Genomic DNA, 16,376 nt, shown 5'->3' on the forward strand with positions numbered 1-16,376 from the left:
AGCCATCTTCATCCGCTTTGTTCATCTTTCCTACATGATTCTCTCAATCAGCCTCCTAGGTAACAAGAAAAAATAAAACACAAGCTCGATCATAAAGGAGAGAGAGTTATGTACATTGCTTCATATATATATATATGTAACGAGTGTACGCTAAATGTAGACCCTATTTTCAATATGTAATTTACTTTCATGCTCAAATATCGTATATGCATATGCGTGAGATAACAAATAGTTATAAAATAACAAATAAGTATGAGATAATGTTTATGAGATAACAAAAAATTTATGAGATAATGATATAACAAATGGACAGATGTATGAGATAACACCAAACATGAATATGAAATAATGTTTATGAAATAATAAAATATTTATGAGATAATAAGATAATGGATTAATATATTAGATAACACTAAACATAAATATGAGATAATGTTTATGAAATAATAAAATATTTATGAGATGATAAGATCACACTATAAACAAGACAAAAAAACAAAAAAAGTTTTTTTAGCACTTAAAAGGGCATATTGGTCATAATAATATGCATATATGGACCGACAAATTTTACCTTTATCGAATCTTCAAATCTTCTGTTTTTTGTTTTCTTTTATCTCTACCAAAAGTTTTTTTTTTTGTATTAATTATGAGTTTCATTTATCATATTTAAAATAATGCATAAATTACATACACAGAGAAGCAGCATATATAACCAACCTCGATCATAAGGTGCCATGCACAAATAACAAACTAGAGAGAGAGAGAGTCATGGCTCAGATCTTTTCCAATTAGACCATCCAAAAGAAACATATATTAACATATAACTCGATGAAAACTATAGACATTGATCGAAACAACCTGACAGAAAGATCACCATAAAATGCAAGAATGGGGAGGGGGATGATGAAAAGGAAGGCTCAGCAATGCAAGAATCGAGGGGAGAACACCTGCTGAAGAGAACTGAAAGCTTTCCTCCCCATTTCTGGCGGAATGCAAAAATCTGTTTAAAGATAGAACTAGAAAGACGAGAACTGAGCTCGGTTTTCAGAATTTTGGTTCGTGATAAACAAAAACAGGGAATAGTTTAAAAATCTATAAAACAACCACTAAAAGATAAAAAATTTTGAAATTTTCTGGGCTAATTTTCACAAAAGAAACTTTAGACCAAGAACCAATAAGAACCAAACCCAAATTCAATTTTATCCTTGGAACAAAAAGTCATAAACTACTTTTTATAGTTTTGACAAGTTTGATTAAAAGGACCTGTTTTTGGAAAGAGCTAATACCAAAAGAAAGTGTTGTTTGAATCTACAAAAAATAAAGGATTTCAAATAACTAAAAATCAGAAAATTTTGAATAATTTTGGTACTAGAGAATAGTAGTTCTCCAATACAACTTTTACTTATGAAATTAGGATCCTAAAAATCAATAAAAATAGTGAAAACATCAGAAAAATATATTAATATGGAAGTTGATAAGAACACAAATATTTTTTACTCTATTATGCTGGCAAGGTGAAGCCCTCAAGCACACATGGTCATAGTTGGCAAACCCATGACTCGGACTCGAATCGGCATATGACCAAGTCACTCGATCAACAAATAGACTCGACAATTCGATCGATTTCTAAAATAACCATATTGTGAATCATTGCAGCTGAATTGAGCGAGTCATGACCGAGTTAGGACTGAAAGAGGGGCATGTCATGCCAACTTTGACTGGTGTCTGAATGTTTTAACGATTCAAAGCCAACCAGCGAGTTTGCCAACTACACACATGATAGAAATAACAAAAATGACAAGACAAATGTAAAGTACTTTAGTGAAGAAATCAAACTATGTTCTTCTAAGACATACCTGTCTCTTCATTACTCACTCCTCACCAATGCAAATGCAAGAAACGATAGACAAAGGAGTTTTGAACAATATACAAGTGACTCTTATGTACACTAACTACTAACTATCTTCTACTCTATTATGATGAAACCTGGCTCTTACTACAAAAAAAAGACCTTCCGGCGAAGTGTGCCTGGTGAACACAAATATATACCGGTGATTTTAGTAACTGCTGTAGTTTATTCCAGTGTCTCGTGGTATGGATTGTTGATGAAATTAAAAACCCAATTTTCCCCCCTTTTCCATTCTAATCTTACGATGCGCTGAAATCCTCTCGAGTCTTTTTCCCGCGCCCCTTGCTCTCGAAACACTATCGCCACCTGCCGCCGTCTCCTGTTTCAGGCGTCGGTCCAACACCAGCGAGAGAGAGAGAAGGGCTGCCCTTCTTTTGGTGGCCGATGATCCACGGGCAAGCCCATTCCCCCTCTCTCTCTCTCTCTCCCCCTTCCATTGTGCGGGTTCACCCTTCCATTGTCATTTTCAGGCTCAACGCTCCAACTCTGGAACTCCTGCAATCGATCGTCGTTTCTGGAGACGTCGTCTTCATGGTCGCCACTCGATCTACCCTGAGAACGATGCTTAGGGACGAGATTTCGGTCGCCCTCGAAAACAGCCTCGTCAAAGCCTGCCAAGGAGAAGCTGTTCGTCCCTAGTTTCTTTATCTGCGCCTTTCCTCTTACTGACGATGCCGATTGCCGAGGTCATCGATTTTTCCTTCTCCTCCTTTTCGCAATCTTCCTCTCGATCTTTGCCTCTTCCCCTAAGAATGTTGCTAGTTCCTCTTTTTATTTCTTTTGTCTCTATTCTACGTATCTTCGCCGGGGTGCACTGTAATCTCTTTCTTGTCTTGCAAGCCACTCTTCAGATATTGTTTCAGAACTGTACTAGTGCCTGCGCCAACAGATGTAAGATTTTAGTGGCTCTCCCCTCAAAAATTCATCCCCAGTCTTTCTAGCCGGCCCCTTGAATATATGTGCATGTCTCGGCATCAATTTTGTGTTCATCAAAATACCACCGTCGGTAAGCAAATTGATGAAGAAAAGTAATATGCAAGGGCAGGGAACGAGGGCTGAATGAGCCTGATCCCCTTTTTTATGTATCAAAATGCCCCATAAACGACATTCACACCCAAAAAGGAAAATTAAAAACGGTGCAGAGTCTCGCCTCTCATGGCGTGCACTTAATTCTGCATTAATTAGCTTCTTTGGAAGAATGAAAGAAAGAAAGAACAGCAGAAGATAGTGCCCTGGTCTTGCTCCGTCGTTGTTTCTTCTGATTATTATTCCTGTTTAATTTCAGCCTTGACCTGTTTGCACCTTATGAAGACGGGGACGCGTGAACTTGGCAAATCCCCGAGTAAATCATTGGAGGATTGCAGTGTAAATATTCCACTTATTTGTGAGTTGTGACCCTTCAAATCATACCAATTCAGATGCCTTACATGTTACAACAAAATTTATTGTTTACTAATGATTCATGACTAAATGCAGGAGATGGATGCGATGAAATAATTCTCGGATTTCATTCTTTTTGAAAGTTTATATCCTAAATTGCGATTCCAGTTTTATGACAGCGCATTCCTTGCATTCCTCCTACCATTGTTATTGGTCCTAAAGGCAAATTTTGCCAACTGCAAGAATTTGTTATGTGAATTTGTTTACTGTATATGTCTCCATGTTCTGAATTTGTTCCAGTATGATATATTGATATGTGAATAATAAAGTATATTCTAGTTTTTTTTTCCTGCTTTTTTTGCGGAAGTATTGGTAGAAAATCGATAACAAGAACTTTGTTTTGGGTAGTTTGTGGAAACTGTTTGTGGTTACGGGTTACTCTTATTTTCTGTTTTCTTTATTTTAGAAATTTAGTGAACTTTTTTTGTGGTTGTTCCTGAATTTCATCACCGACATACATGAAATTGATACTCATTTTTACCTTAATTGCTATTGAAATTTCAAGGCTCATCTGTTGTTTCGATGTTCCAAATTCATGTTTGGCGTGAAATTTTGTTTTAATTGAGCGTCTTCTTATTAGGCAACCTGTGGTTAGGCAGATCTCTGTCATTTATGCCAGGAACTACATTTAGGTATACTAGAAGATTGAACTCTTGGCCTGCTTGACTTCAATGTTATATTCAAAGGAACGATCATCTCCGCACATGTGACTTATACCTAATTGGCTAATTATATATGTATATGTGAGACCAGGCATGATACATTGCAACTGCTCCACCATTTTCACCTATATATATATATATATGTGTGTGTGTGTGTGTGTGTGTGTGTGTGTATGGGATAGGTAAAAATATTTGGAGGAGAGGCAAGGAAGTCATACCTAATTGGCTGATTATATATGTATAGCATCAGGTTGCTTTGCTGCGTCTTCCGTCTGGTGTACACAGTTTGACCCGAGATTTCTTACGATGGATCTGATGATCATCTACCTTTCTGGGAAGAGGATTCCGAATAAACTCAGTAGCACTCTAGCCTCCAGTGTTCAATCACCCGATTTGAATTTAGGCTCAATCACATATCAAACTTCGATCGCTAATTAAATTATCAATGAAAAAACACAGAAAAATATGGTACAACCCACAATATATAAAAGAAATCAGTTTTTATTAATACCATAACTGTAGGTAATATATTTATTTCCATGAAACGTAGTAGACATGCAGATAGCATGCATCTGCGCAACACATACAAAGACACTTAAAGCTCGAAATGTAATTTGCGAGTTCCACGAGTCCCGTAGAGGGTCAAGAGACTCATGAACTGCACACACACGACAAAGCAACAAACGAAGGAGACCAACTTGGTCTCTTTCTTTATTTAATTAGCCATATACGACCATATACATGACCAGGCGATCAACATTTGATGTAGACGCTCTTGAAGGGGAACGGCCTGCAGTGATTCTTGTCCTCATGAGGCAACACAAACCCAACTCCATGGCAGTTGGGATGCTTGTACACTGTCATCTTTGAGTGCTCGTCATGCTTCTCGTTGTAATCATACTTGAACCCGCCATTGTACTTGAGGTTGTGGCAGCCGCAGCTGTTGTACAACTCGGAGCGATGGCGGCACCCTGCCTCCTCATACACCCTCAGGTAGCTCTTGGCCTTTGCATCCGCAATGCTCGCAAATTCAACTACCATAAGCATTCCCACCAGGGCTGCGATCAAACCCAAAGATCTCGCCATCGCTGGTTGAATTAAGGCAAGGGACCGGTTATTGAAGCTAGGTTGAGTATAAAGGGACTAAGGTGTGGTGTCACGAGCTGCTTTCATCTATTTATAGATAGATAGGAGAGTTGAAGTGGTTGCAGATTAAGGCTCAAACGATATATACTACTAATTGGTGGCCAGAACGTTTAAGCATAATGAGAATATTTTCCGAATCATCCTTATTACCTCTCTGCTTTTCCTTTTTCAATTTTCAAGGATCAAGAAGTTATGCAGGCGCACATCCTGTCCTTGCTTTAATTAATAATATGTGTGGTGATGGATCAAAGATGAAGACACCCTCAAATCAAAGAGAAAATAACTTGAATCCAAAGAAAAAATGCTCTATCCTTGACACATCAGACCGACCGAAAACTTAAGCTTGTTGTTGTGCTTAATTAGATCGGAATCCGAGGCTCATTCAGTCTTGCCACTACTTTTCCTTGTAGGAATGTCATCTATATTGTCAACATGACATTTCTATAGCTGGAGTGACGAAGCTTCATCTGGCCAACAATGGCATTCTTACTGCAAGTTGGGTTATAGGTGCGTTCACTTTTATAATCTTTAATACTGCTACTTCCTGCGGCTGCTCAAGGAGTAGTCGATTGAGCCGATCACATTCCAATCGAACGTGCTACCAAAAAATAGGAGAGACAAGATTATTGCCCAAAGGAAACAGCAACACAGGAAGAAAAGCAGAGAAACAAAACTGCAGGGGATACACAGCATCAGACCAATCTCCTAAAGAAATGTCAAGCAACACCTCACGCGGTAGCAATACCTGTCGAAAAAAGACGAGAGACTAATGAGACTCTGAACCAATCAACCTAATTCACGTCGACAATCTTCGTCCCTGCAAGACAAAATTTTCCTGCCAAAATCTGCTGAAATCCTTTCTTCCAAGATCTTCAATCTTGTGCCGAACCTCTTTAATCTTCTCCATCCGGCCGGCCAATCTTGTCTCCCTTTTAGAATGCTTTCTTCACTTTCTTATCCAGCAGTTATTAGTTTTAATTTCGTGTGCATCGCCTTGTTGTCGGCATAAATGTTATTCAATCCCCATCCCCAACCCTTGCCATTCCATATAATTGCTTCCCCTCTCCAATTCCATGTTGATCCAGCCGCTTGATTCATTTTCATTATCTCTAACTTCCACCCAGACCATACCTTTTTCGGTTTGGGAGATTTAGTTTCCACAATATGGATCAGGGGATTTGATATCTAGGCTATCCTATGCAATCTACCGCTGTATTCTCCAGCTTTTGATCTGAAATTCTGTTTTATGTGGCTGGCTTTTGATCTGGAATCCAAGCTTAATTTATCATAAGCATAAGATTTCAGAATGGAGTTCAAGAAATGCAAGATCCACAGTATGCAGAGGCTCTGTTCTTCTTTGCAGAGGCTTTACGATGTTATTCAGGGAGTTGCTTGATCGTCAGGATTGACCGGAAACATGGGTGTCATGATCCCAAGAACCCTTTTTTTTTTTTTTTTGAATATTAAAGTCCTATCATTGAAACAGTAAGGCAAGGTAACCTACGCAGCTAGACTGCTATGAGTGCTCAAGTCAATCACCTGACCATCGCTTATCACATACATACATGGGCACAATGAAGATGCGGATGTCATGTCCATATATTTGATTTACATGAGATATGTGATCAAATCGTTCAATTAATAAGAAATCAGATGGAATTTAGATTTAAGAAATGACATCCAATCAAATTGGGATTGGGATATACATAAATATCAAATTGACTTTGAATTTAGATTGGATTTAATTTTAATCAAATATCCTATATCCAATGCCTTTGTATTTTGAAAATTGGCCAGATTTGGTTCAAAATCTAGATCCAGATCCAGTTGAGAATGTAAAATCCGTTTTAAATTGAATTATGATTGTGAAATCGGCGTTCAGATTCGAATTAGGTATGATTTTTTTTTGTTTCGTTTGTATTTGAATCTAAATTTGAATCCGAACATGTGAATGTAAAAAAAAAACAAATATAATTATGAATATATCCAATACTAATACGATCCATTGATACAGAGTGCAACACCCACCCACCGAGGGTGATTGAGAAGTCTTGACTGGAAATTTTTGCCCACTTTCTTGTATGAGCCAGCCAGCCAGTGGCATACTTGAGAAGCCTCGGAGGTTTTACCCATTTCCAACGGATTGGACTACAAAGCCGCACACGTCTCCTTGAAGCTTTTTCTAGCACGACTAACAGAAGTTTGTTTTTTCCGTTTTCTTTTTTCCAAGTTGGCTAAAAGGGATTAGCCGCGCCATGGAAGTTACCGCTGCTTCGGTTTTAGCGATAGGAAACCCTCCTTCCCCCATGAAACACCACGAGACTGTTTGATTCACACACTTTCCTGTCAAAACAGGCCATTTTCCCAGGAAAATAACAAACACTCTTACGTTAAAGAGTGTAACAATTAGGAGCATCACGCATTAGTGAAAACACATTCCCATACGCTACGCCATCTAATTTTGATGGGAAAATCCATTGCTACTTCTCTCTATGTGATTGCTTTTTGATAAGGACGACGCCTTCTTGTTTGAATACGCGCTTAGAGAAATAGAACACGGTACGCCTCTGTTTATGCTGCTTATATTTTGAATCTGGGTGAGTTTCTGTATATCTGCGGGCAGCTTCTCGTCCGGCCGGGCCGTCTTCAGCATTGAACTTTGCAAGCTCTTCCTTTTTCTGAATCCCCCCTTTTTAGAGGCAAATTAAGCTGAGGAGGGCAGGCTCTTGTCCGCCATCATCTGGTTCTGAATGAGACGGATGTTTGGTGCGGATGAGGATTGAATGCGACAATCCTCATTAACTACAGAAAACGGACACTTTCAGATATTGCTGGCTACTCTGGAAAACAATGGTAACATATCTGGAGAAAATCTGCTGAAAGAGATGATTTTCATAATTAAGCAAGCAACAAGTTTATCTAACAACAATATGAAATTTCATCAGAGTAACGTTTAAAAGCAACTTGTGGTGGTGAGGTGAGGATCCTTCCAACTGGTACTGATGATCTTGCAGTACAATACAGTGTGGGTGGGCCAAGGGAGTCGGAACTGCTTGTCTTCTTGCTTACATAAATGCCAAAACGACAATCAAGTTGCATTTCTTGACTCCCGCAAATCGTCGCCTTCTGGTCTCTGTCATAATAATAATAATAATAATAAAGTAAAGCACAAAACCATCACAGAGAATCCCACGCATGCACTGTCGTCAATGGATGCATGACTTTTATAATTAAGTTTTGCTTATTAGTTCCTACGTCCTAATAGTTATAATATCAACCGGGAATTTGGCCGGCAAGGCCACTGTCTCACCAGCAGACTACCCCTTATATTATATTATAATTATAAGGTTAATTAAATTAAGATCGAGGTTCAAGGAGTCGTTAGACCCAAAACTGAGTCGGTCCTAGGCTCAGTATTAGGACTGTAAAGCCATAGCCTAAAGAAGAAGAGCATAGCTGTTTAAGTCTGCAAAGGCATGCCTATGCTTTAAGCTCTACTCATCATCAGAACATTTATTCAAATAGCTTGGCATCTGCGCACCCTAACCGTATGTGTTCCTCTACTGAAAGACACTCTACGTAGAAAGGTTTCTTCTTCTTCTTCTTCTTCGGAATTCCTCTACTAGACTAGACTGTATCCGCTCTGATCGCAACCGAAATATCATTACCGCAACATAAGTGATCATCACATGGTGGATAATTGTGTTTCACTTTCTTCCCTTCTCGCTTTTGGTGTGTGACACACTGCAAAAAGGAAGGAAGTGTGCCGGCGTCTCCAAGAATGACAGATCTTGTTGGTCTTATCCAATTCCAGGCAGCAAACCCAGTGTCTTCAAGTTCGCCCTTAATCGTTTTATTGGTCTGGTAAAATGGGATAAATTAATTTTAAATATAAAATTTCTTAAAATATATTTAAATTATTGAGCAAGATATGGTACTCTTGAATCGGCCACTATATAGAATCAGTTTGTCACCAAATTGGTTTTGAACGAACCAATTTCATAGCACTGTAACAGGGTGTTCGATTACTTGGCTTTTTTGATCCATGGGTTTGATGTGACATATCTTTTATGTTGTGGCCAAAGGTTCATGGTAAAATTCATAATTCATCAAATGCACTTCAAAATCTCTACTTGGAATCTAAAATATAAAAAGGAGGGGATCTTGTCTGAAATATATGAATCTCAAATCCTAGAAATCTTACATCGGGAACAACCCAATGTCCTTTAAAAGTTGGAATAAAAATAAACATAATAAGAAATTTGATTTTCTTTTTCAAAAAGTTATTCGATGAAAAATTGGGCTTAACAGAGGTTTGGTTTCAAGTATTTTGATTTCGTAATTGTACTCATGCAAACCCGAGACATCTCCCTGCCGAAGCGACTGCTCGTAGACCTGATGAAATCTTCAGCATTGTCAAAACAACAAGAGTTCTAAAAAAGCCCAAAATAAGGAAAGAAAAAAGAAGATAGATGGAAGGGTTGTGTGCACAACTAAACAAAGAAGCGAGAATTGAAGATTTTTGGTACTCCTTTTCGTCTTTATAAAGACTCCCCTTGAAACTTTTAAGTCTGGTTATGTGCACCCTCCAACACACAAGAAATTACACAATGACCAGACTATACCAATCATAAAAAAAAAAAAAAAAGTAACTTTTTCCTTCCAAAAAAATGAACAAATTAAAAGTTCAAAAAAAATATTTCTTCTTAAAAAATTTCTAAAATAGTCCAACCACCACCTTCTTTTTCGAGGGTGTGTATAATCCTCCCCCGAAAATAACATTTATGGTGTCTTTCTCTTTCTCTCCCCCTATCGCTCTCTCCTACGGTTTTTTTTTCCAAAACAAAAAAAAAAAAAAGATTCCATTTCATTGTCTGTCTCTTGCCAATTAATATAACGGAGGTTTGGAGAAGTGGCCGTGAAAATCTTTCTTGTGGTCGTGAAAAAATAAAGACAGCGGCAAGTGAAGCGAGAAGTTCTGCTTCCACCATCGGCACCACAAGTTGTAGCGCTAACGGAGAAACAATAAGGTTCCTCGCTCTCTTTCCCTCTCTCTGTCTCTCTTACTCTGGATGACGAGTCAAGGACGAACCGAGACCTCTCTTTCTTCCTTCGTTGTCGTGATCTGAAAATGGTTGGAAGAATGAACCTGTTTGCTAGTGTTGTGGTAGTTGAGTGTGAATCAAAAGGGTGTTTTGGCGGAGTAGCCGTTTGAGGGGCTCTGATTTCACACGTAAGTGTAATCACATTGGTAGTGACATTCGCCCTGATGATCTTGGCCTGGTATCGCAGAATTCCTCCCTTGCTGATTCTATGTTTTCTCGTGATTCACTCTTCTGTCACGTAACTCAGCCGCATATTGTGTGATTTTGCACCTGTTTCGGCCATTTTTATCTCTCTCTCTCTCTCTCTCTCTCTCTCTCTCTCTCTCTCTCTCTCTCTCGCTCTCTCTGTATGTTTAAGGCCCAGAAGTTTGTAGAATATGTTTCTTGGAAACCTTGTTCGCATAATGGTTGTCCCTTAAGTAGAATGTTGTCTGGTGCGGCTTGGTTTAGTCTAGGAATGAGGGTTAATGCATTTTGCAATTATAGCTTGCAGGATTGACATTATTTCAGAAGATTTCTGTCTTCATGGCCTTGTTTACGAATTCCTGGTGTCATTAAAACACAGAGTGAAGCCATGAGCAGGCATATCACCTAACTTGGTTTCAGACTTCACTGGATTTTTGTACGCAGTGTTCTCTTAAGCAACCTCGTCCAGCAAAGTTGGGAACTCTGATAATAAGTTTGTCTTTCTGTTGGGAATGGTATAAGTCATGTTCGCCTTGCTAGTTGAGGTCAAAATTGTTTTGTCTTTGTGAGTGGCTTTCGCGGTAGAAGTTCGGATCAATTGATCGTTTGTGATCATTTCAAATTCTCCTTATTCTTAGACCTTTTCTCTCACTGAAAATTCACATCCGTTTCTCCATAACAATTTGTTATGGTTGCATGTTTAGAAGAAACAGCTATCTCCAATCTGTTGCATTTATTCCCTGGATTAGAGCAATGCTTTTATGAAGTTTACTGTGAAATGTCCATTAAAATTCCTTTCTAGTAGTTAGTGGTGTTACTTTATTTTTCACCTCCCTAACATTGGTTTCATACTGATCCTATGGTCTTTCATGCATCATTGAGCACCCAATGAAAATTCTTCAGAGTTTGAACTTTTGTGGTGAGCATTCAGTTGTTGTCATGAAGTTATTTGGAGAAATGAATTTAGACTTTAGAGGGTCCCGGATAAATGTTTACCATACCATAACTGATAACGCTGCACTATATGAGAGAAAGATATCGTGCGCAAAGTGCATGTGCACATACCACACAAACTAAGGTTCAAATGATGAATAAACAGCAATTCTAATATGTTTAAGCGTGCTGATACTTGATTGTGCACTATTTGAGGTTGACAGCATCAATGATGCATCAGTTTTTGTCAAGTGTGTTCTCTTGGTATTTCGTCATGTTAATCTAAGACATGCAAGCCATGTTTATTTCATATGGAATAGTTCCACTGAACAGTTGCAGTGCTTTTGTCATCCCAGTGTAGCAGATAAGATCATCAAGTGTACTAAATTGCAGCCTCTTATTCCATCTCACATGGTTCTATTGTGTACTAAATTGCTAATAAATTAATATTTAAGAGCTGCTGCTGGTTGGAGATTTGCTTTAGAGCCTCAAGTGAATAGTGATAAAATTTATCCTCTGGCATTCATTTATCCTTTTTTTTTAATTATCACAAAGTCAGACTCGCTTTTAAGATCATTCTCCGTTTTGTATGACTTGGCGGTGTGCCTAGTATTTTACCTTTTATATATTGTTTCTTGAAAAGATTGGTTTGGACTTACCTTTTTTATATTGGACTGATAAAAGAGTCTCTGGTCTCCAAGACCCTTAAATTGGTAAACTTTGTGGATCTTACAAGTGGTGGGATCTGTTGGCCTTACAGGAGACCAAGTTTGAAGAATTAGCATGAATTTTAAAAATTTGAAGTCTGGATCCTTACGTGAAAGTAAAATTTGAACAGTGTAACCAAATTTGTTTTCTTCCCTCATTAGGTGTCCTCTTGGAATATCAAGAAAAATTGTTGAATGTTTTATTTGCTTTATGTTATTTTTACATCTTCCATAATGTTTAGGTTTTCTTTGCTTTGCACTAGCTACTGTGATATTCTGTCAGGATAATGGAGCAGGAGTAATGCTGGTTTCTGCAAAGATCAGGGCCATACCGTTTTTTCGTTGGGAAGTTCCAGCGCCCTCTGTTCTTTGTAATTTTTTATGTCCTCTTGGAGAAAAAAGCTGTGATGCTTGGTTTCCATTACTTTTGTAGGATTAGTTTTGCCTTCTGTTGTTAAACAACCATTATAGACTTTATAAAATGGTAAAAGTGGCACAGAGGACTTCATAAAACAAGCATTATAGTTTTGCCTGCAAAACACCATGTTGACAAATTCTGCCAAGGATCCCTGTCTCGAATGTCAAATCTGAATGTACCTCTACCTTGTAAATGTAATGTAGTTGAAATTTAATCTGACAAAATTGACCTCCATTCATGAGTCTTATGAGCTGTCACATGGGTATGGTATGTGAGTGGAGCCATTTTGAAAAACTTGGGTATGGGGACACGGCCTATAATAGTAATAATAATAATAATATGATTATTAAGATTTTAGCTAAATGACCTAATTGTTTATATTCATAAAAAAAATATACTTAAAAAATACAAAAATTAAGGCTGCTGTATCCAAGCCATGTCCCATACCCATATTGGGTCATGTAGACATGGGTATTTTGGCTTCTGCCTACTATGAAGTATATGTATTACCTACCTTATGTGTAACATATAACAGAAATGCTACGAGGACAACATTCCGGTTGAATTTTTTTTTGTCTTACTAAGTGAATGTGATATGGAAAAAATTGCATAGGGTTTTTCCTTGACACGTAGTTTGCAGCCATATTGGGACATTTATCTGCAGCAAGTAGATTCTGATTTACATGAACAAATCCAGAATCTGCAGATGTACTGCAAGAATTGCAGTAGATACCAATTGCCCTAGTGTCTTAGCAAATTTCCTGATGAATGTTGATCCTCTCTCTACCAAACTATTAGTACCACTATCATGTTTCTATTGTTCTGCAGTATAACCAAGAGTAATTTAAATTCTAAACATCTGGGAATTTCAATCTGAAGTTCAGACTTCAGATTGTTACTAAGCAAACATGCTGATGCCAAACTTAGACTCCTTCCTCCTGAGATCCTATAACACTATCGCCTGATGCAATACTGTTGATATTTTTCCTTAGCTGCAAATCGGATGAATTTACTTGTCCAAGATCTATTCTACTTTTGTTTCATGATCTATGTCTTCTCTGGTTATTGAGTCTGTAATTTTTGTGAAAGCATGTGTATATAGGACACATGTTGCTCAAATATTGTGAATGCACAAAAAGAGTTTTTGCTCAATGTTATGTGTTTTAATTATGTGTTGCAGATGGAAACTCCAGAACCTCAAAATTCTCACATAGTTGAAATTGCCAGAGAGATCCTTGCAGAAAAGTCAAGTCCAAGGGGTAATAAGTTCTGTGGAGGTCCCACTTGCGGCCTTTCTGATGGTGCCAAAGGCACTGATGCTGCAAATGAGCGATCTGCCTCCATGAAGAAACTCTGGATGGCCGTGATTCTCTGTCTCCTATTCATGACTGCCGAAGTGGTTGGTGGAATTCAGGCCAACAGTCTTGCCATATTGACTGACGCAGCACACCTACTTTCAGATGTTGCAGCGTTTGGTATTTCATTATTTTCCATGTGGATTTCAGGTTGGGAAGCTACGCCTCGCCAGAGTTATGGTTTTTTCCGAGTTGAAATTCTGGGAACACTTGTTTCTATACAGATGATTTGGCTTCTTGTTGGCATACTCGTTTATGAAGCCATAGATAGAATCATACATGATCATGGTGAGGTTAAAGGTTTCTGGATGTTTGTGGTTGCTGCCTTTGGATTTCTAGTGAACGTTATCATGGCATTTTTGTTGGGTCATGACCATGGTCATGGACTTGGGGCTCATGATCACGGTGGTGACCATGACAATGAACATAGCCATGGACCCACCATAAGTATGCACCATCATTTGAGTCACACCAAACATGTGAAGCAACACAATCACTCGGAGCATGTTGAAGTCCACGCTGCGTATGGAGAAAACATGAATGAAGGGGAGCATTGCCACTCTGAAGAGAGAGAGCATTTTGCTTCAGAGCATAAGGTTTTCAGCTCTGAGCCTCAGTCGGACATGCCTGAAGGAGAACTTTGGGATAGACATAAAGCAACAAAAAGTTTTGTCTTTTATGATAATGAACTGGAAAAGCCTTTGCTTAGTCAGGCAGAAGATAGTTGTTGCCGGGATCAGCCCGGGGAAGCTGCTTGTAGGGGTAAACAGAGGACACAGAAGAGGTGGAATATTAATGTGCACGCTGCATTTCTACATGTATTAGGCGACTGTATCCAAAGTGTCGGAGTAATGATTGGTGGAGCTGTCATCTGGTGGAAACCACAGTGGCGGATCATTGATTTGATCTGCACTCTTTTCTTCTCTGTGATTGTGTTAGGAACGACTATTAGGTTGCTGAGGAACATTTTAGAGGTGTTAATGGAGAGCACACCTAGGGAGATTGACGCAAGGAGGCTGGAGCAGGGGCTTTGCGAAATGGAGGAGGTAGAGGCTGTCCATGAGTTGCACATATGGGCCATCACTGTGGGAAAAATTTTGTTGGCATGCCATGTGAAGATAAAACCAGAGGCTGATGCCGATATGGTTCTAGATAACGTTATTGGATACATTAAAAAAGAACACAATATCAGCCATGTGACCATTCAGATTGAGCGATGAGTAGCATAGTTGGTCGTGATATAATTGGCCATGGTAGGTCTGCAATGCTTGTTTCCGAAGATGACGCTAAGTTCAAATGTTTTTTTCCTTCAATTTTATTTTTCTGATGATATATATATATATATATATATATATATAAATATAATAGAAGTTCAACTCTCAAAATGTTAGATGTTGTCAAATGATTAAAAATTTAAAATCTATTATCAAAAGTACAATATACCATTGCTACAAGCATTTTGAACTATTGGATAGATTTTAATTTTTATTCATGAGGCAACATTTGGCATTTAACTAATTTGATGTTATATATATATATATATATATATATATATATATATATATATATATATAATTTAGTCTAGTGGTGTGCCTTTTTTTTTTTTTTTTTTTTTTTGAGTTCTTTTCCTTCTATCGTGCAAAGGTAGCACTGACCCTAGCCCATGTAGAAAAGTGAATGTTTCCCTTTTTTTCACAAGGAACGGTACAATGATAAGAAGTGTCCAACGACTGTTGTCTGTTGGTGTTGACAAGTGTTAAGACACGAATACTTCACGCTTACAGAAGTGTCCGTATAACGTAATAAATAAAAGAGAATTCTGAACATCAGAAGTGAAAGATTTGGGCGATTGATTGTCGTCGATGCTTTTACAACAAGTAGAATCGAGTGTTAGTCCAAGCATGCACCATTGATTGTTTGAACAGTGTGATGGCGTAGGTTTTTCACCTAAATGATGCTTGACGACAAAGTGCATGCTGACTCTGTTAATCATTTGAACATAATGCGTTGACATAGCTTTAGTTGGTTGGATTCCACATGGAATTCTGGTGCTTTTCATGCTGGTCTTTGAGGCTGCAAAATCCCTTCTTTTCGGTTGATCTGGGCCTTTCAAATCTTGGTTCCGCTTCCAACTTGTCTGAATCAAGGCTGTCCATGAGCTGCACAACCAAATTGGAAACAGTCTATGAACTTGCAATTTGTTTGTGTTGTTCAATGTTGATGAAATCAGCCACTGTGCTCCCTATTTCACTGATGCACCAGATAATTGAATCTTGCTGACCTGGCCACCCAGCCCCTATTTTTGTAAGGGGCAGATCGTTGGTCTGTCAAAATTTGCTGCAGCCATGTGGCTTCTAGTACCGCACCTACTCCATGTCAATGAAAGCTTGCTTAGGAGGTTTAGTCCCTACTTTTATTTAAAACAGTGGTATGCGCAGAGAAATACAATCCTAAAAAGGGGGATACATAGCATCTGACAGGACAAACAAACCAGAGACTCACACGGTCACTCCAA

General features: G+C 38.4%; 2 protein-coding genes across 4 annotated transcripts; one reads left to right on the forward strand and one right to left on the reverse strand.

Annotated features, from left to right (window-relative positions):
- Positions 1-4,764: 4,764 nt before the first annotated feature.
- Positions 4,765-5,097, reverse strand: LOC116260681 (antimicrobial peptide 1-like). The gene has a single exon (XM_031639119.1). It carries the CDS (start codon positions 5,095-5,097, stop codon positions 4,765-4,767), a length of 333 nt encoding a protein of 110 aa, XP_031494979.1.
- A 4,932-nt stretch (positions 5,098-10,029) lies between these two features.
- LOC116261537 (metal tolerance protein A1-like) lies at positions 10,030-15,174 on the forward strand. Of its 3 annotated transcripts, none has more exons than XM_031640343.2 (2): positions 10,030-10,187; positions 13,687-15,174. In XM_031640343.2, exon 2 carries the CDS (start codon positions 13,687-13,689, stop codon positions 15,079-15,081), a length of 1,395 nt encoding a protein of 464 aa, XP_031496203.1. In that variant the 5' UTR covers positions 10,030-10,187; the 3' UTR covers positions 15,082-15,174. The 3 variants fall into 3 exon arrangements, with proteins under 3 accessions (XP_031496203.1, XP_049935340.1, XP_031496204.1); XM_050079383.1 differs by lacking the exon at positions 10,030-10,187 and adding an exon at positions 10,194-10,440; XM_031640344.2 differs by lacking the exon at positions 10,030-10,187 and adding an exon at positions 10,194-10,390.
- The last annotated feature ends 1,202 nt before the right edge of the window (positions 15,175-16,376 follow it).

Source organism: Nymphaea colorata, chromosome 9 (assembly GCF_008831285.2).
Source record: "Nymphaea colorata isolate Beijing-Zhang1983 chromosome 9, ASM883128v2, whole genome shotgun sequence".
Classification (NCBI taxonomy): Eukaryota; Viridiplantae; Streptophyta; class Magnoliopsida; order Nymphaeales; family Nymphaeaceae; genus Nymphaea; species Nymphaea colorata.

Coding starts and splice junctions, on each gene's coding strand:
- LOC116260681 (XM_031639119.1), bottom strand. CDS start 5,097: ATGGCGAGATCTTTGGGTTTGATCGCAGCCCTGGTGGGAATGCTTATG.
- LOC116261537 (XM_031640343.2), top strand. CDS start 13,687: ATGGAAACTCCAGAACCTCAAAATTCTCACATAGTTGAAATTGCCAGA.